Consider the following 25871-nt stretch of genomic DNA (forward strand, 5'->3'; position numbering starts at 1 on the left):
TGCATGAGACAAGTGCTCCGGCCTGGTGCACTGGGAAGACCCAGAGGAATCGGGTGGAGAGGGAGATGGGAGGGGGGATTGGGATGGGGAATAAGTGTAAATCTATGGCTGATTCATATCAATGTATGACAAAACCCACTGAAATGTTGTGAAGTAATTAGCCTCCAACTAATAAAAAAATTTAAAAAAAAAAAAAAAAAGGAAGTAATCAGACTTACCTTAAGGGGTTTTATGATAATTAAGATGTGGCAATCATCCAAACAGAGGCTCAAAGACTGGAGTGATTTCTATTGACCTGCACCATCTGACCCCTGGCCCTCTTTCTGATGTCTTCGCCTGTCATCCCCTTGTTCACCATACCCTTGTTCTGTAGCCAGATGTCATCCTGCCTCAGGGTCTTTGCACATGCTGTGGCCTCTGCCAGGTAGTCCGTCTGCTATATAACCGTCCTGCTCTCCACCCAGGCGCCCTTTCCCAAAAAAATCTCTTGCTTCATCTGCACATGTGTCTCCTCGGACAATTTATTTCTGAGTGTTAGACACGAGCCCCGTTTAGGGCCCTGGAAGGGCCCTTCCTGCAACAATATGATTATGAGTATGTATCCAAAAGAATTCCTAAACATTCAGAACACCCCAAACATACAGAGACAGAGAGGTGTGGGGGAAAGAAGGCACACTCCAGAACCGTCCTGACTGGCTCCCACAGGAAAGGGAATGCTGTCAGGCACAGGCTCTTCCTCAGAATTCAGTTTCACTTTTACACAGTTCTTGCAGGTCATAAAAGATAGCTCGGAGGCTAAGCAGAAATAAAAAAGACAGTGAGAGTGTGAAGCATGGTGTTCCTTTACATCCTTAACCCTTTCTGATTCACCTGCGGGGTTGGGGGAAGGGGGGCGGAATGAGCTTTGATGGCAAGGAAGGGGAGGGTCCTGCTCACTTTGAACTGATGGGCTCTTCCGTTTTGAACTCCGTGTCTCTGCTGGCTTTCTCTCATGAACAGAAGGAAACCAGCCTAAAGAGACCCAACTACCACACAGCATCTCTTGCTTTGGAAGGCTTCTCTTTACATACAATTATCTTAGAAATCTACAGGAAGTGGATTTGTAGTTTTATAGGTTGGTATACAGCGAACTGAACTGATACAGCTTAAAAACTCTTGTAATTCTGCCCATGAAGTTTGTGTCCAAACAGTGCGGTCTCTCCTGACAAATTTGTGACATGTTGATGAGGCTTGACCTGTGTTTTGTCTACATGGAAACAAGCATTTATTATACAACATGACAGGCAACATTCTAAGTGCTTCAGGTATGTTTCCTCATAACCTGCAATCACTCCCATTAAGAAGGCACACTGACTCTACCCATTTCATGGAGGGGAACACTGAGGCACAGAGAGTTTAGTCGGTAACTTGCCCTGCTGGAGGTCACTCATGAAGAAGTGACAGCTGGGACGCAAACCCAGGTAGTCTGGCTCAAGAACCTGCCTGCCCAGCACTCTATTCTCCTGCCTCTGAAACTGGAGAATTACGGGGGAGTCAGAGGCAAATGCTTTTTAAAATTGACACCGCCTCTCCCTCTGCCTTTAACTGCGGTGTTCTGATTCACCACAACTCATGAGGCTTAGCAGCTAGAAATGGGATCACAGCAGCCTAGGAGAAGACAGAATGAGCTTCCTGGGGCTTCTTCCAAAAACTGCATCAGTGCAGTTCATTCTAATGCACTTTCTTCGATGAGGAGGGGGAGGTCTTGAGGGTCTAGAAAAGTGGGGAAGGAGGGGTTCTGATATCACAAGTCACCAAGGTAGCCCTCTGAGGCCAGACTGAGCTGGACACAGCCTCTCTGAGCAGCACAATTGTACCCTTCGTCTCTCTGCCTTCAATACTCTATTGGGAGCCCTACTACATAAATGTATTAGTTTCCCTGGTGGCTCAGATGGTAAGGAATCTGCCTGCAGTGCAGGAGACCCAGGTTCGATCCCTGGGTTGGGGAGATCTCCTGGGCAAGGAAATGTCAACCCCCTCCATTATTCTTGCCTGGAGCATTTCATGGACAGAAGAGCCTGGCAGGCTACAGTCCATGGGGTCCAAAGAATTGGACTTAAACCACAACAATACATAAATGTTACATATATTTCATATTTAAATATTTCATATTTAAAACCAGCATTAAAATCAACCAAGTGAAACAGGCTGCAGTCATTTCCTCTTGCATTTTAACACTAATGACCATTTCAGAATCCTCAGCAGATCACCCCACATGTCAGAAGGTAAAGAAATGAGAAAGTGGGGAGGATGAACGGTACAGAGGAGGGGAACATGTCTCTAGGCTCCTGTTCTGGTGAGTTTGCCTACAACTGAAAAACTCTCGGCCTCTAACCCTAAATGGCTTTATCTTAGCAGAGGTTAATGGGTAAATTTCTCCCCAGAGAAAATCACTAAAAAGCCACATTCCAACTGGCAAGTGTGGAGAGAGCTGTCATTTTTATAGGTTAGAATGCTTGCAAATTGGAACAAACACTGCCGTGTGGCTCATCTGTTCTTAGGGTCCCATGAAGCAGAATATATATCCTTTCAGAATTCCTGCTAAACAGAAATGAATGGACAGAGTCCGAAAGGGACACGTTTTCCCAAGGCAGACATGGCAATGTGCACCCCCAGCCACACTGGTTTCTTCTAAGGCATCTGCTTTAATAAGGCTTCTAGCCTAGAAGACTCCACCTGCGAAGAAAGTCAACAGAGGCAGAGTTAATCTCAAATTGAGACGTGGACTTTTCCCCCTCATTAAAATAATTGGAAACTAGTTTATAAAAACATTGAGCTAATGTTCTAGCCCTACAGCTACTGTATCTAATTGGAGTTGAGATTCTCTCTCCAAGCAATTGTCTTGGCACATGTGAAATTGATGATGTATCTTTTTGGATGGGTAACTCAATCTTAGAATATTCCAGTGAGTCTTAATAATCCCTGACCAGGGAAATGGCATGCACTGACTTTTAATCCAGTTATATTCTAATTTCCTCTCAGCATGTGGAGGCAGGTCAACACATTTTCATTAGTAATAATGAAGATCAACCAATAAGTCAAAGACTAACATTTGTCTTAGATTTGAAAATAAATCATATTTAAAAAAACAGGAGAGACAGAAAAATGTGGTATCAGCTTCAATATTTTAGACAGGGCACAAATTAAACTGTAAGGCTATAAGTGACCAGGTAATCAATTTTCAAGAGCTCTACTCCAAGAAAATTAAGATGATAAAAAGAGATTAAAAATGAAAACTGTAGCTGCCTCTGTGTCTATGAGGAATTGGTTAAAATTGAACGAAGGCTCTCTCAAGACTGAAAACAGTGCTCGCTTCGGCAGCACATATACTAAAATTGGAACGATACAGAGAAGATTAGCATGGCCCCTGCGCAAGGACGACACGCAAATTCGTGAAGCGTTCCATATTTTTTATACAGAGTGAAGTAAGCCAGAAAGATAAAGACCAATACAGTATACTAACGCATATATATGGAATTTAGAAAGATGGTAACGATAACCCTATATGCAAAACAGAAAAAGAGACACAGATGTACAGAACAGAGTTTTGGACTCTGTGGGAGAAGGCGAGGGTGGGATGTGTCGAGAGAACAGCATCGAAACATGTATATTATCTAGGGTGAAACAGATCATCAGCCCAGGTTGGATGCATGAGACAAGTGCTCGGGCCTGGTGCACTGGGAAGACCCAGAGGGATCGGGTGGAGAGGGAGGTGGGAGGGGGGATCAGGATGGGGAATACATGTAAATCCATGGCTGACTCATGTCAATGTATGGCAAAAACCACAATACTGTAAAGTAATTAGCCTCCAACTAATAAAAATAAATGGAAAAAAAAAAAGACTGAAAACAGCAGGTGACAAAGCCCCCCCCCCCCCCGCCTTTATTATGAATTAAGAAGAAATTTTAGTCCTCTGAAACTCTTTGCAATATCACACCCCCATTCCTGGCCTCCTACTTTCTATCAGCAGCAGCTTCTTGGGGCCTGGTATGCTGACATTTTCCACACAATCTTTATCAGTTTCCCTTTTGAAAGACAGCGGCAAGCTCATACAAATAGGCTGTATTTAAAAGTTAATAACAATTTGAAAATTGAAAGACATTTTTACACAGGTGCGGTTTTTTGAGCAGTGGGGATTCTAGCCCACAATACCCATTTCATCATTACTCATTGCCTTTATTCCGGTTCCTGATAACAGTGAGGATAAAGGAGAAATAGGAAGATGAGACTTGGAGGTCATGCTGCTTGGGTGTCCAGTCTGGGAGTTTCATTGAGTCTCTGCTTGCTTCTGGCCCAGGGGATGCACAGCTAAGGTTGGTCTAGCTCCTCAGATCCTCTGTGTCTGTTAATTCTTGAATTGAGTGAGTTTATGTGAGTTGGGGGGTGGGGGGGAGTGTTGTTGTGGGGGAAGTCAGGTGAAATGGACAAGAAAGGCAGTTTTTTAAACTTTTCAACTGGAAAGCAAAATTTTATACAGAATTCCACCATATTGTATAGATACTATGTTCCGAATAAGTGGGAACAGGAGTGAAAAAGGGTGCTGAGTCCTGCCCATTAATTTCTTCCTACCTGCTAAAGTTAACCCTGAGAGTTTCCTATAGATCCATGTGCTACCAGTTACAAAAGTCACTGGGCTTGATGACACAGGTGTCGCTTATGATAGAAAACCCTAATACATTGTGAAGGGAACTGGATCACTCCCATAGCTGTGCCCCAGACTGCCTGCCTGCTTGGAAGATGCCCTCATTCCAAGCCTGGGTAGATCTGAGTAGAAATTACAATATGCCATCTTTTCCATAGCCCCATCTGTAAGTTAGGGGTGGATGAGAGTATTCACTTATTGCATTGGATTGTGAGACTTTAAGTAAGAGAAACCAGAGATAAGATGCATTTAACGCACTTCCTGGTCTCTTCTATGATTTTATTATTCTCTTCTAGCTTTTGTTCAAAATACTCTATGTAAGTACATTTCTTTGACACACTCATTTATTACACCTTGTGAAGAGCCTAACTTAAACTTCTAAAAAGTTGTGAGTGCCTGAAGGCAGAGAATCACTCATGAGAATACATTTATTCCCTCAGTGAGCATCTAATGAATGCTTACTCTGTGCAAGTCATGTGGGATACGAAGACCCTTAAGGAGTTCAATGTCCCGTAGTGGAGACAGACAAGTGAACAGAAAGGCAGTACTACCATAGCAGAGATAAACACTAGTGGAGTCTAGACTTGAAGGCCAACCAGAGTGGGATGACTGAATTCTGAAGAATGCATTGATTGGAAGCTGGCAGTGAAGGTAGAAGTGTCTCCTGGGCAGAGGATACAGCATGTACAACTGCCAGGACCCATAATGGCAGGTAGGAGGGGTGGCAAGGACCCAAGGCAGGGGTGATTGCAAGTGGTTCTGCAAGCAGAGACTGTAAGTAAGATGGAGAGATGTGATCTGAAAGATGTGATCTTAGGGATGTGATCTTTAAGCTGATCTTAAAGTTCCTTCTATGAAATACTTACAAAGGCTGAATTTTTTACTAAATGTCATGGAAACCTCTGAAGGGTCTTAAACAGGGTCCTGACCACAAAGTGAAAGATGTCTCAGATGCTCCCTCGTTGAGGCAACTTGCTTGGGTGAGAAATACTAGATCCTCTGAAGGGACACAACTCTGAGCCCAGGTACCAGACATGAAAGTTGAGAGCGAATTAGATTGCTACTTTCACAATGCCCCTCAGCCAGGTGCCTTCATGAAGTGTACAAACTGCCCAGCGGCAGGGCAGTACCCCAGGCAGAGGACAGGTTAAGAGTGCTCTGCCCGAACAATGGCAGAGGCCATGAAATGAAAACAAAGCTAGAGGAGCAGAGGTGTTTGGAAGAGAGAAATATAAGGACTTGGTCATGAGTTGAGACAGAAGAGGAGCTTCCCCGGTGGCTCAGACAGTAAAGATTCTGCCTGAAATGCAGAATACCTGGGTTTGATCCCTGGGTCAGGAAGATCCCCAGAGAAGGAAAAGGCTACCCACTCCAGTATTCTTGCCAGGAGAATTCCATGGACAGAGAGCCTGGTGGGCTATAGTCCAAGGGATCGCTAAGAGTCGGACATGACTGAGCAGCCACTTATCACTTCACTGAGACAGAAGAAGGGGTCGTGGGTGGCTCCCCCATATTGGGCTTGACTGGGTGGGCAGAAGTCCTGGTAATCATGGTTAAAAATCCAGGAGGAGTGAGTACCAGCTTTGGAGAAAAGCTGATCAACTCTATTTGGATAAGCTTCCATTGTCGTTTCATGGAGCATTCAGCTGGAAGTGTCCAATAGACTGTTGGATATATGGTTTGAAGTACAGGTTAAGACGTATTGCCTATTAATGTACATATGGGAGCTATCAATATGCAGAAAAGGGCTGAAGTTGTGGGAACTAAGATCACTCAAGCAATGGGTAGACTAGTAAAGGTAAGGATTTATTAAAGATTTCATTTTAATCACTTATCTTTTATTGACAGCCTCTGCAATGCATTGTAGATGAAACAATGACCAACTACACTTCCTTCTTTGTTTTCTTCTTTTCTTTTTAATTAAAAATGTTTTTTTTTATGTCCAGAGTTGTGGTACTTGCTGTTTGAAAACCTGATCTTAAGCTTCCTTAGAGAAAAAAATAATTGATTTTTCCCATCAAAGCCTGTTTACACTTTAGCTTTGTGGGGCAGGGAACCAAATGTTCAAACAGTTTCTAGAAATGTGCCTTTGTCTTTTTGAATCTGATCTGTGATTGTTTTGAAGTGAATGTGATGGCTTTGGCATTAGGCATTTTAGGAGCTGCTGTGTGTTTCTGGCTAAATCTGAGTTGCTACTACAAAAAAGGAAACTGAAGCAACTAATTAGATAAAAGAAGCTGAGCACAGCCATGAATTACAGAATTTCCAGGCAAAATGGTGTTTCAATTCCAACACACTTTTCTATCACCACCAATTAGAACAAATGCAAGAAGGCAGCTGAGCTTGGAAATAGAACATTATCTGGCCTTGGAGCTTGATTGGGATGCAGTCCCTTGTAGCCAGGAGCTAATACAGATGTGTTAGCAGAACCACATTCCAATGGATTCTTCAGCAAGGTGTCTGCAATTGTTAATATCCAAGGATAGTAAAGGCTGTGTTTAACAATATAGGTGTAATAATAAGAAAACAAACCTTAAATTAGCTTTCATTTATTTATTAATTCAATCTACAAATATTTACTGAATGCATTTTATGTGACAGGTATTCTTAAGCACCATATGCCCTCTCACTAAATCTTTCATGTGTTGGCTGCTGGATTTATCTTCATGAATTTCTATGTCATGATTTTCTGTGTCTCGGTAGAAATGCCTGCTATACGTATTCCAAGAGTACCCTTTTACTTGTCTGATGGGGTTTCCTGTTACTTGTCTATATTCTTAAGTAATATGATGTTCTCAGTCACTCAGTGATGTCCAACTCTGTGATTCCATGGACTGTAGCTCACCAGGCTCCTCTGTTCATGGGATTCTCCAGTTAAGAATACTGAAGTGGGTTGCCATTCCTTTCTCCAGGGGATCTTTCCCACTCAGGGACTGAACCCCATTCTCCTGCATTGGAGGTGGATTCTTTACTGTCGAGTCATTAGGAAAGCCCAAGCAATAAGATAGCTTCTTCCCAAGATTATTGGCTTTCTAGGCATTTTCCTAATACCAAGGAGAGGTATCACTGATTCATATGTAATAAGCCCATCTTATGTTCCACTTAAGAGGAAAATAAGCTGAGTGCTCATGTTTGGATAACTGGTGGGAAACAGCTTTTTATCTTTTGTATGTCCAGGGAACTAACTACTGATAACTAACTACAGAATGGGGACAGTGAAGGCAAGTGTAATACCAGCTATGTTTCGACCATTCTTCCTTTTGATATGGTAATTATGTTCTCAAACACTTCTTTGGAAGAGATAGGAACCTCAGAATCACTCCCAGTGGGAAAGAAATGACCCAGTCATGGAGGGAGGTAGCATCTGTCTTTGCCAGCTGACATGTAGGGAATTTGTTGGGAAAAAAATACAATATACCACATACTCATAGATTAGTAAGGACTTTGTGTCCATTAGAAAACAGTTCTTTGGCAACACCTACTCTTCTAGCATGGATGACATCCTTTATGTTAACTACGTGATCCAAGAACTGAGCAAAGGAAGGAGAGCTTCAAGCTCAAGTGTGAGGTGACATTGCTAAATGTACATTTATCAGGAATAAACATAAAGCAACTCACACAAGGTATTTGGTTAAGGGGAAATGATTTAATTGTGAAAGATTAGCTTTGCCCATTGTTCAGGAAAGCATTCATTGCATACATGACCTAATAGCCAGCATAATTCTTTGAGTCTAGGTAAACCATTAGAGCCCCTCTTTGTATTTATGCTATGCAATTTTTATCCCAGAGATGCGCACGTCATTTTGCTAGATTTTCAAATTCTATATTCTGCTCTATGAAGAGATAAAACCATGAAGGGAGATATCTTTGCTACCCAAGTGTCTCTCCTTCACTGGAGCCCATTTGCCATTCTGGAACATGTGGGAAAGTTTGAACGTGAATAGGTCTAGGGCAGATGGAAGCCTGAGGAAGCAACTTTAAGAGAGACACAGGTAAGAAAGGAAGGTTCTGACTGTATGCAAAGTAGGTGTGTCTGTGGCAAGGCAGGGATGCAGAGTTACCTAGACAATGGAGAAAGAACGGGGCCATTTTGGAGAAATAATTCTCTTAAATTTATTCAGTTATTTGTTGAGTTTGTTTACCAGACATTATCCATCATGGACCGTCTATCTTTATAGCTCTCTACCAGGCACTAGTTTTGAACCTGTAGACACCAAATAATCAAGGCTCAGCTTACTGTAACCCAGGTCACTTGTACGGTTATTCTGTGTACAGATTCTTCTTGATCTGCAGGAGGGAGATGTTTTCTAATTTAGGTAATAGGTTGAACTTGTATAATAGTTAACTGGTCTTACTTTACATAGTTTCCTTTGAGATGGATAAAAAATATTTTTCTTATAGAAAAAAAAAATCCCTCCAAGATTGGTCCTCTTTCTTCTTTTCATAGAATTAAAGCAATTTGGCTATTAAGAGAGAAATAACTTGTTTAAACTTGTTTTCTTTTTGACTCCATTTGACAAACCTGGTTCAGTTCAGTTCAGTCGTTCAGTCGTGTCTGACTCTTTGCGACTCCATGAACCTCAGCACGCCAGGCCTCCCTGTCCATCACCAACTCCTGGAGTCTACCCAAACCCATGTCCATTGAGTCGGTGATGCCATGCAACCATCTCATCCTCTGTCGTCCCCTTCTCCTCCTGCCCTCAATCTTTCCCAGCATCAGGGTCTTTTCAAACCTGGTTATTTCTTTATAAAAGCATGATTGAACTCTCCTGTATCTTTCCTTGGCCTCATTCACCAGTGAATGTTCTCCCTTGCTCTTGACCTACTAACACAGGATGCAATTAACTCAGGCATCTTTGCTCTTATGGCACACATACAGTATTTTAAACTTGAAATGGGTTCCCTTGAAAGAATAACCAATCTCTTTTGAAGGTCTCTTTGGAGTTGTTTATTATAGAACTGTCTACATGTAGAGAAATGGCCTAAGCACCCTGTAGGCCCAATTAAATCCTCGGGGAATCTAATTTTAAGCAGGAGTTTTTGTAATTTCTTGACTGAGTTAAGTGTGCTCATTTCAGCACAGTGAAGAGCTTAACACATGATCATATCTAGTATTAAGAGAAGATGATACTGAAAATGGTGACTCTTTATTCATCCATGTACTCACTCAACAGACACTTACTGAAGAAGTCAAAAGGCCAGACTCTGAGAGCTCAGCATACAAAGATGAGTAAGGCACAGCCACTGCCCTTGCCAGGGAGACAGAAAAGCAGACGAATAATTGCCATCAGTGTGAAGAGCACAGTAATGGGAGTATACGTCAGGCACAATGGTGGGCCCCAGGAGAGGGTGATAATCAGAGGGACTTGACTAGCTTTCCCAAGCAGAATTACTTCCTGTTGTTTCCTGATTTTTATGGTACCCCAGTGATAAATGTGCAATAGCGAAGAATCACTCTTCAAACCGATTTCTCAAGTACCAAAATATAACACTGCGTTCTGGAAAGTAGGACAGCTTGTAATCACTCCTCCAGTCAAGTCGCTGGCTGCAACTAAAGAGGAAAAACTGCTCCGTGCAAACATGCATTTTGTACCTTTGCTGAAGAATGGATGTGATCTGCTTGCAGAAATCTTCTCCATTTTGAGAAAACTCCTTCAGGTTCTTATATACTTTATTATACTGAAACAGAAAAGGTGTACAGAAGGGTTAGGAGCACTCCTAAAGACTGAACTCCTGTAAATTCAGAATGCTGCTGTGATGAGGGCTGTCATCGTAAATGATCCTGCAGCTGCAGAATGTACACTTTGATGAGTTCTTAAAAATAAAGAGGAAGTCTCTTCTGTCTGGATGTGAAAGACCCTGGAGAACTTTTCAAAAAATAGAGCTGGTCTATCTGTTTCTTCCTAGGCCAAATGCAAACTTTTCATCAGTGGGTGAAGTTGGATTCCTGTCACTCTTCTTAGTCACAGGAAAGCTAAAACTACATCCTGAAATACACTGAAGATTCAAGTTGTGTCTCCCCCACAAATTCCAGTATAATATTTCTGGACCTCATGACAAACCCTGAACCATTAAAGTGAGTCTTTCTTGACTGTGATAGAAAATGTAAGTGAATAGTTTGTTAATAAAATTTCTCCTAGTCCCCTCTATATCTCATTGAACTTTAGTAATAAGAATGTTATGATAATGAGCTGAACATTTTGGTTGAACCAAACCTTCATACATTTATAAATAAACCTTTATCAATGTATCTATATATGAATTTAGTTGAAGACAAAAATATTCCAATCGAAAGATTTTTGTCATATGCCTCAAAATTCACAATGTTCTTCTGAACATTGTATTTCTGAGGATAGACATAGATGACGATTGCCCAGAGGGAGTGGGTGTCAGTTGGTTCTGCTGCTTTCCTGACACAGAGTGGGTGAGAGAGGTGATCAAGTCCAAACACATCATCTCAGTGTTTCCATCTGGGAGATGGGATGGCCCATTTCATTTTTCAAAATGAGATTGCACCCAGGAGGATGCAAATTCTGTGTAGACTGAGTGTCATGCAGTGACTCTTTGCTGATACAATGAGTCAGCCCCTTCCTGACCTCAGATGTCATGGGCACGCTGCTGGTCACCCTGCTGAGAAGGAGAAAGAGCAGGAAGCTCAGACTTCCTGAAAACCTACTATGGGGCAACCATGTTTCCATACAGGAATCTTCAGGGCAAGATAACTTCTCAGCTGTCAACCAGTACCTGGAGTAAGGGGCTGGTAGACTGGCAAATAGGACATAGGGCACAGAGGAAGAAAAACCAAGAGAAAGGACCAAAACAGGCCCCTACCTTCAGGAGTGGAACCAACCAACACCTAGGATGTAGAAACATAATCTTATATACTATAAGATTATACCAAATCCTTTGATCTTTATGCAGTAGTTTAACTTTCCCCTGAATTTAACAGAGAAAGCCACCACAGGATCTGGTAGATGCACAATAGGAAAAAACAGCTTCACTGAAACTGCCCAGAACACAAGGATAGGGTCAGAGTGCAAAGCTCTTTCAAAGGACATTGTTGACTCCTAAAGCAAGGTTTGCAAAATCACGGGTTTACAGCACCATCAGACACCTGCATAAGGGAGGAGCAGGCTGGGGACAGTGAGCTGGAGGGATAGCTGCCACAACAACTCTGGACCACAGACCAGCTTTCTTGTCCAAAAAAGCTGAAATGAGGATTGGGATCTGAAAAATATTTTTTTTTTTTTGAATTGCAGCAAACAATTCACAAAATTTTAAACTACTGTCCAAGCAAGCAAAACACACTTGGGTGTAGACTTCATTATGAAGAAATGACTCTCTCACATGAACTTACTTACAAAGCAGAAAGAGACTCACAGGCTTCAAAAATGAATTTATGGTTGCTCGGGGGAGGGGATAGTTAGGGAGTTTGGGCAGGTCACTGCTGTTTTCAAAATGGATAGCCAACAAGGAACTATTGTATAGCACATGGAACTCTACTCAATGTTATATGCCAGCTTGGATGGGAGAGGGTTTGGGGAGGGAATGGATGCAGGTTTATGTATGGCTGAGTTCCCTTGCCGTTCACCTGAAACTACAACATTGATAGGCTATATGTGCTCAGTTGTGTTCAACTCTTTGCAACCCTATGGACTGTAGCCCTCCAGGCTCCTCTGTCCATGGGATTTTCCAGGCAAGAAGACTGGAGCGTATAGCCATTCCCTTCTCCAGGGGTTCTTCCTGACCCAGGGATTGAACCCACAGCTCCTATGTCTCCTGCATTGGCAGGTGGATTCTTTGACACTGAGCCATCTGTGAAGCCAATTGGTTATACCTCCATACAAAATAAAGTTTAAAGTTTGCAAAGAAAAAAATAAATGATTCTCCTCTGAAGCATGAGAGTAAAAGCACAGTTTGGCAACCAAGATTTCTCATTTTTATTTTCATAAATGTAAATTGTTATCTATGAATGACATGATACTCTCAGGCCTCTTCTTCCCCTTCCAAGTACAATGGGAGAGTTTGGTAAACACTTTAAAATTGCTTAGCTTTTGTGACCCAAACATTTTCACTAAATTCTCCCTTAAGCCTTTTATTTCCTTCCCGTAACACTGAATAACATCCAATAAAACATAACTAGGTGTCGTGAAAATAAAACAGAAAAATGTTAAGCAGGCACATGCCCTTGGAATAAAGTCATTTCTCAGTCTCTCTCACCCTTGGGTGTAGCCATGCAATTAAATGCGTCCCAAAGGGGGATGGGTGAAAGTTCATGTTAGGTTTCAGTGAAAATTCCTTCCTCCTCTTTCCTGAAACTGGGAATTAAAATGACAGTTGTGCCATAAGGTGATCTTGAGGGTGGATGCCACATGCTAAGATTTTAGGTCAGAAAGAGAGAGAGCCTGGATCCTGGGGGCCTCTACCTGAGCCCTAACTCTCTAGTTAGGGACATATTTTGTGTATGGGAGGACTGTAACGATAGGCTTTCTTTTTCAAAGCCACTCTTATTTTGCATTTCTAAAATATATAGCTAAATATCATTCTAAATCAGAGTTTTTTTTTAACATCTACAAGTGATTTGTCTATTTTTTGTTTGTTTTTACAACGTTGCGTTGGTTTCTGCCATACAGCCATATAGTTATGAATTAGCCATAATTATATATGTATCTCCTCCCTCCCTTGCCTCTCCCAATCCCATCCCTCCAGGTCATCACAGAGCACCAGACATTTTGTTTTAAATTATGAAACATTATTATGTTTCAAAAATAATAATAATACATACACTAATTATGATATCCCTTTATATTCTTGCTACCTAAGTTACAGAGATAACAACACTTTTCTGCTCTTTTTTCAACATTGCAATATTGTAATATTTTCTTTCTTTCTTTCTTTCTTTTTTTTGACCAAACCGAGCTGCCTGTGGGATCTCAGTTCCCTGACCAGAGCTTGAACCTAGGCTACACAATGAAAGCCTGGAATCCTAACCACTAGACCACCAGAGAACTCCCTGTTTCTGCTCTTTTTAAGCAACATTTTCTTTCCCTTTCATAATTTCTTTGACTATTCTTATGCATTTATTCTTCCCTATGAACATTTATCTAATTACAATTTTTAAAAATCCCCACTGAGATCTTAATTGGAATTGTATTACATCTATATATCTCAATTTGAGGAAATTAACTTTTTTATGGTATTTAGACTTCCCATCCAAGGGCACAGTAAGTCTTTTCATTAGTTCAAATCTTATTTCATGTTCAATAAAATTTTATGATTTTTTTTATCCGTCCTGTAGCATTCTTGTTTATTTAGAAATATCTCACAGTATTGCACAGTATTAAGCAGTATCTTTTGAAATAGCATCCTGTTTCTCTCTCTAGCTTACACCAAAGCAGAAATAAAGACTCAACAAAAACATCAGGGGGCCATGTGCAGCGGAGAAAGATTTGGACGCCTGCTTGCAAAGTGAGTTTTTCTGCTCCTAAACACTATAAGGTCCAATACTTTGGCCATCTGATGCAAAGAGCTGACTCAAGACCCTAATGCTGGGAAAGACTGAAAGCAAAAGGAGAAGGCAGTGGCAGAAGATGAGATGGTTAGACGGCATCATTGACTCAACGGACATGAATTTGAGCCAACTCCAGGAGATAGTGGAGAATGGGGATGGAGTGCTGCAGCCCAGGAGGTCACAAAGAGTCAGACAGGGCTTAGTGACAGAACAACAACAAGGAGGAGACAAAGCAGAGAGCCAGATGGAAGGATCTGGAGCCTTCAGAGCAGAAGGGAGGAGAAGAAACTCCCGCCTGGAGAACTAGGAGTGGAGGGAAGGGTCTCTGTGATGAGCTGTCTGAGGGCATGGACCCCCGCAGCCCACCATCACCAGAAGAGACGATTTGCAACCAAAGTCCTGGGGAAAGAATCAGGTGCCTCAGACACCATGTGGGAGGATGGGGCCAGGAGGAGAAACCTTGTCCCTAGTGGAAGTGGGAATGAGCAGAACCAGTTGAGAATTTTTCCCTGTCCTGGGACTACTGCATTTCCTGAACTTATCAAGGCATCAAAACTCTCCAAGACACATTTAAAAAATACTATCTCCAGAGAACAGCATTGAAACATGTACATTCCCATATGTAAAATAGATGATCAGTGCAAGTTTGAATCATGAAGCAGGGCTGCGTCCTGCTTGGGATGCAAGTGCCAAAAGCCTGTGCTCAGGGACAACCCAGAGAGAGAGGGTGGGGAGGGAGGCGGAGAGGGGGGTTTAGGGTGGGGGGGACACATGTATACCTGGGGCCGAGTCATGTTGGTGTATGGCAAAAACCACCATAATATTGTAAAGTAATTATTTCCAATTAAAATAAATTAATTAATTTTTAAAAATTATCTCCAGAAGACTAGTTCTAGGAAGTCAGACAACCCTGAAAGTTTATAAACCAATGATTCAAAACTCAACTGCTTTTAGTGTAGAGTGGGTGAGCTCTGGCAGCATGGAGACCGCCTGCCTTTCTCAAAGGCATTCATAGTTATCTATTTTATTATTATTATTTTTATTTGTATTTCTTTTTTTTTTTTGATTAGTTGGAGGCTAATCACTTCACAACATTTCAGTGGGTTTTGTCATACATTGATATGAATCAGCCATAGATTTACACGTATTCCCCATCCCGATCCCCCCTCCCACCTCCCTCTCCACCCGATTCCTCTGGGTCTTCCCAGTGCACCAGGCCCAAGCACTTGTCTCATGCATCCCACCTGGGCTGGTGATCTGTTTCACCATAGATAGTATACATGCTGTTCTTTTGAAATATCCCACCCTCACATTCTCCCACAGAGTTCAAAAGTCTGTTCTGTATTTCTGTGTCTCTTTTTCTGTATTGCATTCATAGTTATCTATTTTAAATAAGAGTTTGCTCAAATCAATCATATCTTATGGCTTCAATTGCCCCTGGGCGTCCCGGTTTTAGATTTTGGAAGATTCCCTGTCATTTAGTAGGCTAGTACTTCCTTTTTTCACATCATGGTATCTGTAGAAAATGTTATCTGTCCTGGAACAATGTGATAAATGGATAAAGTTGTTTAAGGCAGAGGCAACTGGCCATTGAGCTCAACCCCCCAGCTATACCCTACCTGTAACCCATCCCCCAAACCAGTGTGCAGATACACACAAGTCAGGAAATGCTTCAATACATTACATTGTTGCTAACTCAATGATCAAATAAAAATGAGATGTTCTGCTTGTTACAGCAATGGGGAGAATCTTTAACTCTACATACAATGTACTGGACACTCCCCAATAAACTGAGATAAACAGACTGAGATAAAGGTGACATCAACAAATAAAAAAGTTGCTAAGAATACCTTCATTATTTCAGCATAACCACTTCTTTAGAATCATTGATTCTGTACTTTTCATCTTGTACTATCTATTCAGACTTGAAGATAAAAGCTGTGGAAAGCAGACTTGCATAAACATCAAAGCAGATCCCAGAGACAATCTCATCCAGCATGTGTGTGTGTGTGTGTGTGTGAGAGTGTAGGGGGTAGGGTGCGTATGTAAGCAGAAAATCTTGGGACCTTCTCTGCTTTGGGAGATGAAATCTCTTGACCTTGGCTTTGGCTTTCCCTCTCCTCTCCCATCTCTCCTCCCCACCCTGTCTCACCCATCAGAGGGGTCTCTGAAGGGATTCCATGGACCACAGTTTGGAAACTACTAAAGTTCAATCCTCTTATTTTATAGTTAAGGCCCAAACAGCAAGATAGCTTCATTAATTAGGGACAGAACTGTTATTAGAAATGTTAGGGGAGCAAACCAATTAGAGAATCCATCAGAAATAAATATGTTTTATAAACAGGTAGTCAGCATAATCATGCTTCCTCAGTAGCTCAGCTGGTAAAGAATTCATCTGCAATGCGGGAGACCTGAGTTCAATCCCTGAGTGGGGGAGACTCCCCTGGAGGAGGGCATGGCAACCCACTCCAGTATTCTTGCCTTGAGTATCCCATGGACAGAGGAACCTGGCAGGCTATAGTCCGTGGGGTCACAAAGAGTCAGACAAGGCTGAGCGACTAAGCATAGCACAGCACAGTCAGTATATCACACTAGGACACAGGCATGGCAACCCACTCCAGTATTCCTGCCTGGAGAATCCCACGGACAGAGGAGCCTGGCAGGCCACAATCCACAGGGTCACAAAGAGTCAGACGAGAAGGAAGCAGCATAGCATGCACACGTGCAGATAACCACGCTGAGTGAATTCAGAGTGGCATTACCTTTCAGTATCATGAGCAGTGCAGACGGCTCCTCAATGCCATCAACGGGTGCAGAAGAGTTTGCTCTACTCAGAGGAATGTGGAAGATCATTTTTTCATGTTCTTTTCCCACCTACTGAGCTTTTGAATATCCTACCCCTTACCAAATATTCATTCCAAGAAAGAACCTACTGTTGATCTTACATCTTCCTATGAATTTATTGCACTAACAGGCTGCTTTTCCCTGGGGTCATTAATTACTGGGAAAAAAGATTTTTTCCTGAAAAAGGGATTTCAGACTGGTAGAGAAATAAGTGGGATCTTTCTGAGACCCTAAAAATCCCTTTAGGTAGACTGCTGATGTACACAGACATTTCCCATTCTGACAGTAAGAAAGTGTTTCTGCCCAGTGCTTATAAGCAAATTCTGTTGGATAAATATTATCATTACAAAAAAACTTAGTAATCTAGGCAAATGGCACATGAAATGATTAGACAGATGAAAAATGAAAATGAAAATGCTCTATATCCACCTTGGCCTAGCTGTTCCTTCTAACTTTCCATGTTTTGAATGATTAAGAAGGTAAAATTCAGCTATTCTAGAAAAATTCACTTTATTCTAAGTGCCAGTATGAAAATTTCTGGGTTTTTTTTTTTTTTTGGTGGGGGAGGGATCACTATGTGGTCCACATAGTGTTAAACAAACCTGATGTTCTACTTAAATTTAATTAAATAAGCTTTTGTTCAATGCCTTTCATATGCCAGGCACCCTGCTTTGGGAGGATGAAATCTCTTGACCTTGGCTTTGATTTCATGTGCTATTGATTTCATGTGATGTAATATCCTCTAAACTAGGGGATTTCTTGTATTTATCAGGCATCTGGGTAATATTTGGAATCTCCCTGGCAGGCTGTCATAGATTGTAACATACAGAACATTAAAGAACATAATCTACTTCATCCTTTCCTCTTATTACTTTACAGATGAGGAAACAGAGGCCCACAAAATGTGAACTGGCACATCATATGTCTCCTTGATGGTGTGGGGCAGGGACAACCACCCCAGATTCAAGCTGCCTCCTTATCTCTGTAGTGTCCCAGAATCCCGCAGGAGCCATGGACCATCTCCCTGTCATCCTCTGTATTCGTGCCAATTAACATAGTGCGAGTCAACATCCCACAACCCAGGCTGGACCACTGAAATGGGAAGCTCAAGTTGGCATCTGAACCCACAGGACTGTTTCAACAGCTGACTGTGTGGCCCCAAGAGGCTGACTATGTGGACCCAAGAAAGCCTGCTTTGACAGTCCCTTCCTGGATAGTGAAGGAGTGACTAAGAGCAAAACCTTGGCTATAGCTTATTATTTGCGCTTGATTTCTTCGGCATTGTTTCTTAGGAAGGTGTTATTTTTTTTTTAATGATTAGATTATTCATTTGAAGATAATTTGATCCAGTCTGTTTCTTTACACATGGATTTGAAAATGATTTCCCTTGGCATATTTTTAGGTTTAGAAGCTAAGCTCACAGTCATTAAAGCCTCAAGGTCCAGAGCCAATTCTTTTCTTTTTCAAAAACAGGACTTTAAAAAAATCTCCTTCAAATAAATTCTGACAGTCTCAAGATTAGGTAAAAGCCCTACACTCAAGCAATGTGTGTGCTACCCTAGTGACTGATAATTTGAGTATAGACACTAACCCGGATCTGTGAGGTAGAATGGCCCAGCTATCAGCCTATTTTGTTCACTGGAGCATGACCTAAAAGAAGAGGTTTATAAATTTTTTTTGCAGAGTAGTGAAACCTATTTTACTCACAAAAATATTTTCAAACTCATAAAAATAATAGGATTATAAAGAAAACTATATTGATATATGTTTTATAAAACGTAATTTAAAATCAGGATATTTTGTGTGCTCTTTAACTAACATACTAAATAACAGGTCTTCAAAACTACTCAAAATTTTAAGTCACACTGAGTGTGTGTAAAAGGTATTTCTAGATACCTGTAACCAACTCTAATGCTATATAAAAATATAAGTGATTTTCATTAGTCACAAGGTCACAGACACTGCTGTTGTATTAGGGTTTGCTACTTACATTCAAAATTGGGGGGAAATTCTTAGTTACAGTTAGAAACTAACACAAATAAAGAGGTCATGTTTTTTCCCATTGAAGGTTCACTCAACCCACTGATTTCCATATATGGATCTACTGGGGTAGACCAAGTTCAGAACTGTAGCTAAGCTACACCTTTATGAATTCTTTTTAATGTAGGAATATTGGTACAACACAATGCCCTAATTGGCACCTACTCTTTCCCCAAGTTCAAGATATTATAATATTTTATATAACTAACCTCTTAACTATTTTTTAAACTTTTTATTTTGTTTTGGGGTATAGCTGATTAACAATGTGATAGTTTCAGATGAACAGCAAAGGGGACTCAGGAAGCCTTTATGAATTAATTGTGCCCTCTGCAACCTCAGGGACACATGAAATGGGATATTTTACAGGTGGTTAAAACTTTGGACTCATTTTGGTTTCTCCACGAAACTCCGTGTTTCACAAAGCAGTCTTTTGCAGTCCACTCTGTTGTCTTATTCTGTTCCCAAATTGCAGGCTCATCTTCACACAGCATTGTTCCCCAAGCACAAGCCAGGACTGCACCAGGAAATCAACTCCAATGCTTGATGGAGATGAAACAGTTACAAATAAAGATTTCTTGACTTTAGAGGGGTCAGAAACCCTGGCTGAAGGAATATCCTCCCACTCTCGACTCCCAGACTACGATTGGTGGCACTGAGCCTACAGAGACAGCCTTCAAGTTTGGAGACAAGGACAAGAGTCCTTGGGGCAATGGTCCAGTGTAGGGAAAAGGACCTGAGCTTGTCAGGGAGGGAGAATTAAGCTGACATAGAAATATGGTGACGAGTTGTCTTGGGAGCTGCTCAAAGGAAACGTTTCTCCTAGTTCTGGATCTAGAGTCAGCCTTGGAAAGGAATGTTATGCTATTAGTTTTTTTTTTTAACTTATCCTGGCTTTCCTCTCCACTATCTCACTCTTCTCATATTCTTGACTTTCTCCTTTAGTGATCATCAATGCCAAGTTTTTGCCTCCACTTATTGCATCCCCCCATCCATTCACCCACCCCATGCAAAAACATCACCAAAGTATCAAAGGGGAGAAAGGAGAGGAGTTAACATTTTAGTAAGGGAGCAAATGCAACGAGTGAAAAATAAGCAAATAACAAATACATAAATGATAAAAGACTTTTGGAAAAGTGATCTGTGCTTACCAAAAAGTGAAAAGATGGCTGGAGGAAATCTAAGGGAAGAGGTTTCACTCTTAAAATCTGAATGCAACCATATTGTTGGATTTTTTTTACAAATAGTAATACACATATTACACATAGTAATACACATAATAATACATACATAGTAATAATAATACATAGTAATACACATAATACACATAGTAACATACAATAGTAATACACATATTACTATTATATTTTAAAAAGTAAAAGTAGGCAGAGCCTGTTACTACGTTCTCATTATTACAATTACTAGCTGCTATGACTTTATCTTATTTAGCACGTCTGATTCCTGACTCATTTGGTGGGATGACAGTTACAGTTTCATCTTCACTAAGCCTATACTTTCCACATCCATTGAATAAACACAAATGAAACCAATAAATCTCTGTTGATCTTTTTCTTTAGGGTTTTATTACAGCCCCTGTTGATCTGCTTCTCCACCTTTTTTTGTTTTTAAATAAAATACTTGAAGGATGAATGCAGTCCCTTGCTTCTGATGTCACCAGTTTTAGCTTTTTGGCATCATTTCTTGGGACAACACAATGACAATCCTTGATTACTTTATTTCCTCCCCCCGACCCTTTGTTTTAATTGCTTCTCATTTCCTAAATTACATCTCTGCTCTTGTGGCTAACAACCTCACAATGTCTCTGCACTTTTGACCAACTTTCTGTTTTTATTAATGCTCCCAGGATTGTAACATACAAGTCAGTAAACATGTCCAAGGACTACCGCAGGCTGGACAGAGTGCAGCCTGTACTTCCTCCTTCGGAACTTGCAGTTCTGGACTCTACATGAAAGGGGAAAATACGCAAAACCCTTGCACCCGACTTAATTCCCAGGGCCCCAAACTGGCTGCAGATATTCTGCACGTTTGTGTGTCCATGCTATGTCCTATATTGGCACTTCTGGTATGTTTTCCGAACAACCACCATCTGCATGTAAATATAATGTTATACCCTCTCAAAGTTTTTCCAAGAATAGGAAAATAAAATATGACAATTACCTGCCCTGTCATTTGCTAGAAAGAGCTCTGTTTCAAATTAAACCAAAGAACAACCACAGACTTTTGTTCCAGTGCCAATATCCAAACATGTTTGGCTTCTGAGCGTCTCAAATTTCTTAAGTTCAAATCCATTAGTATATAAATCTACTCCTCAGCCGCCTCTCACACGCAGGCACACAAACCACACACAGCTACTCACCGAAGAGTCTGTCAGTGGGTCCCTCATGGTGAAATGCTGTTTGCTTCAGTCCTTTTACCTTCGCTCCGGCATTCAGGATGCTGCACCCAAGGCTGGGTGTGTCCTGGACTTCCGGGATTCAAAGGGCCTAGAGTACGTCAGTCCTTGTCAAACACTCCAAGAAGGAAGTCCCAGCCCTGGACTTTAATCCCATTTGCTTTCTGAAAAAGCAAAGAATGGCTCCGGGTCAAGAGCGCTGGAGTGAGATGGTGAGAATGATTTCTGTAAATAGCTAGGGGTCAGAATACTGAGTCGTGAACTGCATGGCCTTGAAAGACAGCCCAGAGATTAAAAAGTGTTCCTGGTGATTCAGTCACTCAAGGCTGGTAGTAGAGAGATTCTCTAAGCTTGCTGTATTCACTGTTTTTTTTACTATCTGTTTTCTGATGCTTTGACACACTGGGGCCTTTGGGGTTGACGAGGAAGGATTGCCCCTTCCAGGATTAGCTAATTCCTTGAGACAGACAGCAAACAACCAACTTGTAAGCATGGTTTTGACATGGAATACAACCAATCCAGAGCCAGACCCGCAATCACCTCCCTTACCTACCTCTCACACATCAAGTCAATATCCCCCTGCCCCAAACCACCAAGGCCAAGGTATCAAACAATTAAGACCATCCCTATATAACCAGGGCTTCCCAGGTGGCGCTAGTGGTAAAGAGCCTGCCTGCCAATGCAGGAGATGTATGAGACTCAGGTTCAATCTCTGGGTCGGAAGATCCCCTGGAGGAGGAGGAGGGCATGGCAACCCACTCCAGTATTCTTGCCTGGAGAATTCTATGAACAGAGGAGCCTGGTGGGCTATAGTCCAGAGGGTTGCGAAGGGTCAGACAAGACTGAAGCAACTTAGCACGCACCCACGCATGCTATATAACCATGACTGTAGTGGAAAATGTCCAGAAAAGCTTATGAGGGAGCAGGCATGTAGTAACCACCTCAAGTGCCTAACTCAACGCCCTCACTACCACCTCAAGAGAACCAAGAGGCTAAACTATCAAGTTAAGAAGGATTTTTCTATGTTCACCCTTATTTTTTTTTTAATCACTCAAGAGGATAAACCAAACCAGAAATCAGCCATTAGCAACTAATTTTTTAAATTGTTTTCTCTGCACCTGTGGCCTGTGGTCAAACCTGAGATTTCCAGCTAATGGCCTGTAACAGCCGGTCTGTGGGTAGCTTTGCTCTGACCGGTGGACGGGTAAATGCAGGTCCACAGCCTGGAAGGAGTCCCATGCATACAGCCCAGTGGAACACTTCAGAGCTGCCCACGTGACTCAGACTCCACTTATTTTTTTTTTTTTATTTATTTTTATTAGTTGGAGGCTAATTACTTCACAACATTGCAGTGGGTTTTGTCATACATTGACATGAATCAGCCATGGAGTTACATGTATTCCCCATCCCGATCCCCCCTCCCACCTCCCTCTCCATCCGATTCCTCTGGGTCTTCCCAGACTCCACTTATCTGCCATGGTTTGCAAACCCTATAGACAGTATCCTTGGGCTTCCCCGGTGGCTGAGAATGTAAAAAACCCGCCTGCAATGTGGGAGACCTGTGTTCAATCCCTGGGTTGGGAAGATATTGAAGGGGGACCGAAGGGAAGATCCCAGGAGGAGGGCATGGCAACCCACTCCAGTATTCTTGCTTGGAGAATCCCTATGGACTTTTTTGAGGAGCCTGTCGGGCTACAGTCCATGGGTTCACAAAGAATTGGACATGACTGAATAGCTAAGCACAGCATAGCAGAAATAACACATGCAGAGGCAGAGACAAAAAGGGCAGATGACCTTCCCTGCAACCCAGGGGCCCCTAACCTCTGGGACGTGGACCAGTACCTCCTGTCAGATCGGCGGCAGCATTAGATTAGAAATAGATTGCCACACAGTGTGACAAGAGATATATACAGTGCAATAAATCTAATACATTTGAATCATCCCCAAACCATTCCTTCCCACCCCTGGTTTGTGGAAAAATTGTCTTCTGTGAAATTGGTCTCTGGTGCCAAAATGACTGGGGACTGCTCTGTAATCTGAGTAGAGAGAAGGGGGCCTTAGGGACCGCCATCCACACACTTAACAACGTTCTACCCTGAGCTTCTGCCAAGGAAGATTATCACTGGAGGTTACAATATGGAGCCCTAGCTATCCAGGGCTAGAATTAGATAAGGTACCCGTCATACTGAAAGAGGCTTAAGACAGACTGTAAACTGAGGTTAATAACGTGTTACTCAGAGCCCCGCTGGAGGGCTTCCTTGCCCTCAGAGAGGGCAAACAGGCTTGGCTTGTGCCTCGGATCCAGAGCCTGGGGCAGCTCCGGGTCTCCCCCCAATTCCTGCTGCACTTGTCTCAGTTCAGGCCTAACTCAGCTCAGCATGGGGAAATTGGCCTCCCTTACCAATCCCCACAAGAAATACTGTCACCCCACGCTACTGTGGTCTCTGTGGCCCTCTGGGAGGTTGGGAGGACATTCCCACACCCATACTTCTCATGTGTGTCTCTTCCAGCAAGCTAACTAGTTTTCCCTTAGACCTCCTGGGGAAATTAAAATATTTCCATCTTACTATAGTCTTCCTACCACAGGCTATTTCTTGCAAAGGAAGCTGGGTGTCCTGACTGAATTTATACGGAGAATTACAGTTTGGCTATTTGTTAAGCTTTTCAGAGGGTGTTTGAATCTGCAACAAAACTTTGATGTTGGATGTTAGAAGAGGGCTGTATTTATCTGTCACAATGTGTGTGTGTTAGTTGCTTAGTCGTGTCTGACTCTTTGCAACCCAATGGACTGGGGCCTGCCAGGCTCCTCTGTCCACCGAATTTCCCACTACAAATGGCAGTTGGAGTGGACTGCCATTTCTTTCTCCAGAAGGTCTTCCTTACCCAGGGATTGAACCCAGGTCTCTTGCATTGCAGGTAGATGCTTTACCGTCTGAGCCACCAGGGAAGCCCCTAGTCACAATAATGCTGTGTAAAAACTAAGATCATGTGCATGAAGCAAGGCATCCAAGCTGGTGCTCTGGTACAACCTAGAGGAATAGGGTGGGGAGGGAAGTAGGAGGGGGGTTCAGGATGGTGGGATACATGTACACCTCTGGCTCATCCATGCCGTTGTATGGCAAAACCCACCACAATATTGTAAAGTAATTAGCCTCCAATTTAATATATTAATAAAAAAGAAAAAAAAGAAACTCTAAAAAAAAAAAAACACAACAACTAAGATCATGGCATCTGGTCCCATCACTTCATGGAAAACAGATGGGGAAACGATGGAAAAAGTGACAGACTTTATTTTCTTGGGCTCCAAAATCATTGCAGATGGTGACTGCAGCCACAAAATTAAAAGACGCTTATTCCTTGGAAGAAAAGCTATGACAAAACTAGACAGCATATTAAAAAGCAGAGACATTACTCTGTATAGTTGAAGCTATGTTTTTTCCAGTAGTCATGTATGGATGTGTGAGTTGAACCATAAAGAAGGTTGAATGCTGAAGAATTGATGCTTTTGAACTGTGGTGTTGGAGAAGACTCTTGAGAGTCCCTTGGACTGCAAGGAGATCAAACCAGTCAATCCGAAAGGAAATCAGCCCTGAATATTCATTGGAAGGACTGATGCTGAAGCTGAAACTCCAATACTTTGACCACCTGATTCGAAAGCCAACTCATTGGAAAAGACCCTGATGCTGGGAAAGATTGAAGGCAGGAGGAGAAGGGGACAACAGAGGATGAGATGGTTGGATGGCATCACTGACTCAATGGACGTGAGTTTGAGCAAGCTCCGGGAGGTGGTGAAGGACAGGGAAGCCTGGAATGCCGCAGTCCATGGGGTAGCAAAGAGTCAGACACGACTGAGTGACTGAACAACAATAAACGGAAGATCCAGTGGTTTCAAATGACTTTATTTAGTCCACAGATGTGCAGTTTAGTTGAGTGGTTCTTTGGTTCTCCTTGGACCCACTCATGCAAAAGCAGGTCATCTCCAAACATCTGCTGATCTTGGCAGGGCAGTTCTTTCGGGCTCTGCTGGGCGGGTGACTGGCTGGGAGCTGAGGCGAGTTTTTCTCAGCCTGAAGCCTAAGCCAGACTGTTCCAGGGTATGTTGAGAAGCCAAGAGTGAGTGGAAGTGCTCAGGCCTCTCAAGGTGCAGGCTTGGAACGGACACACCATCACTTCAGCTCCATTCAGCTGAGCAAGGCCAGTCACAGGCCAGCCCCAATTCAAGGGGGTGGGGAAGATTCCAGTCCTCAGTGGGAGGAGCCGAGTGGCTCGCTGTAAAGGGCACAGACACAGAAACAGGCAAAGAGCTGCATTTCACATTCAATACACTACAATGTTCAGTCAATATTTGTTCTTCGGTGACTAGAGAGATACAGTGGCTAGGACAC

General features: G+C 42.3%; 1 protein-coding gene and 1 non-coding gene across 5 annotated transcripts in view; one reads left to right on the forward strand and one right to left on the reverse strand.

Annotated features, from left to right (window-relative positions):
* The window catches only part of NOSTRIN (nitric oxide synthase trafficking), a 63425-nt gene extending 41730 nt beyond the window's left edge, over nucleotides 1-21695 (reverse strand). Inside the window, exons 1-2 of one of the 4 annotated variants that reach the window (XM_043894361.1) lie at nucleotides 21451-21695; nucleotides 10275-10360 (exon numbers count right to left, since the gene is read on the reverse strand). In XM_043894361.1, the coding sequence (XP_043750296.1) occupies nucleotides 10275-10360; nucleotides 21451-21477 (113 nt within the window). In that variant the 5' untranslated portion in view covers nucleotides 21478-21695. The remainder of the gene's footprint in view (nucleotides 1-10274; nucleotides 10361-21450) is intronic. The other 3 variants (XM_043894363.1, XM_043894360.1, XM_043894362.1) reach the window with 3 other exon arrangements.
* Nucleotides 3345-3451, forward strand: LOC122688822. Its single transcript, XR_006339569.1, has one exon. It is a non-coding gene; the product is annotated as a U6 spliceosomal RNA (small nuclear RNA).
* Nucleotides 21696-25871: the final 4176 nt, after the last annotated feature.

Source organism: Cervus elaphus, chromosome 33 (genome assembly GCF_910594005.1).
Source record: "Cervus elaphus chromosome 33, mCerEla1.1, whole genome shotgun sequence".
NCBI lineage: Eukaryota > Metazoa > Chordata > Mammalia > Artiodactyla > Cervidae > Cervus > Cervus elaphus.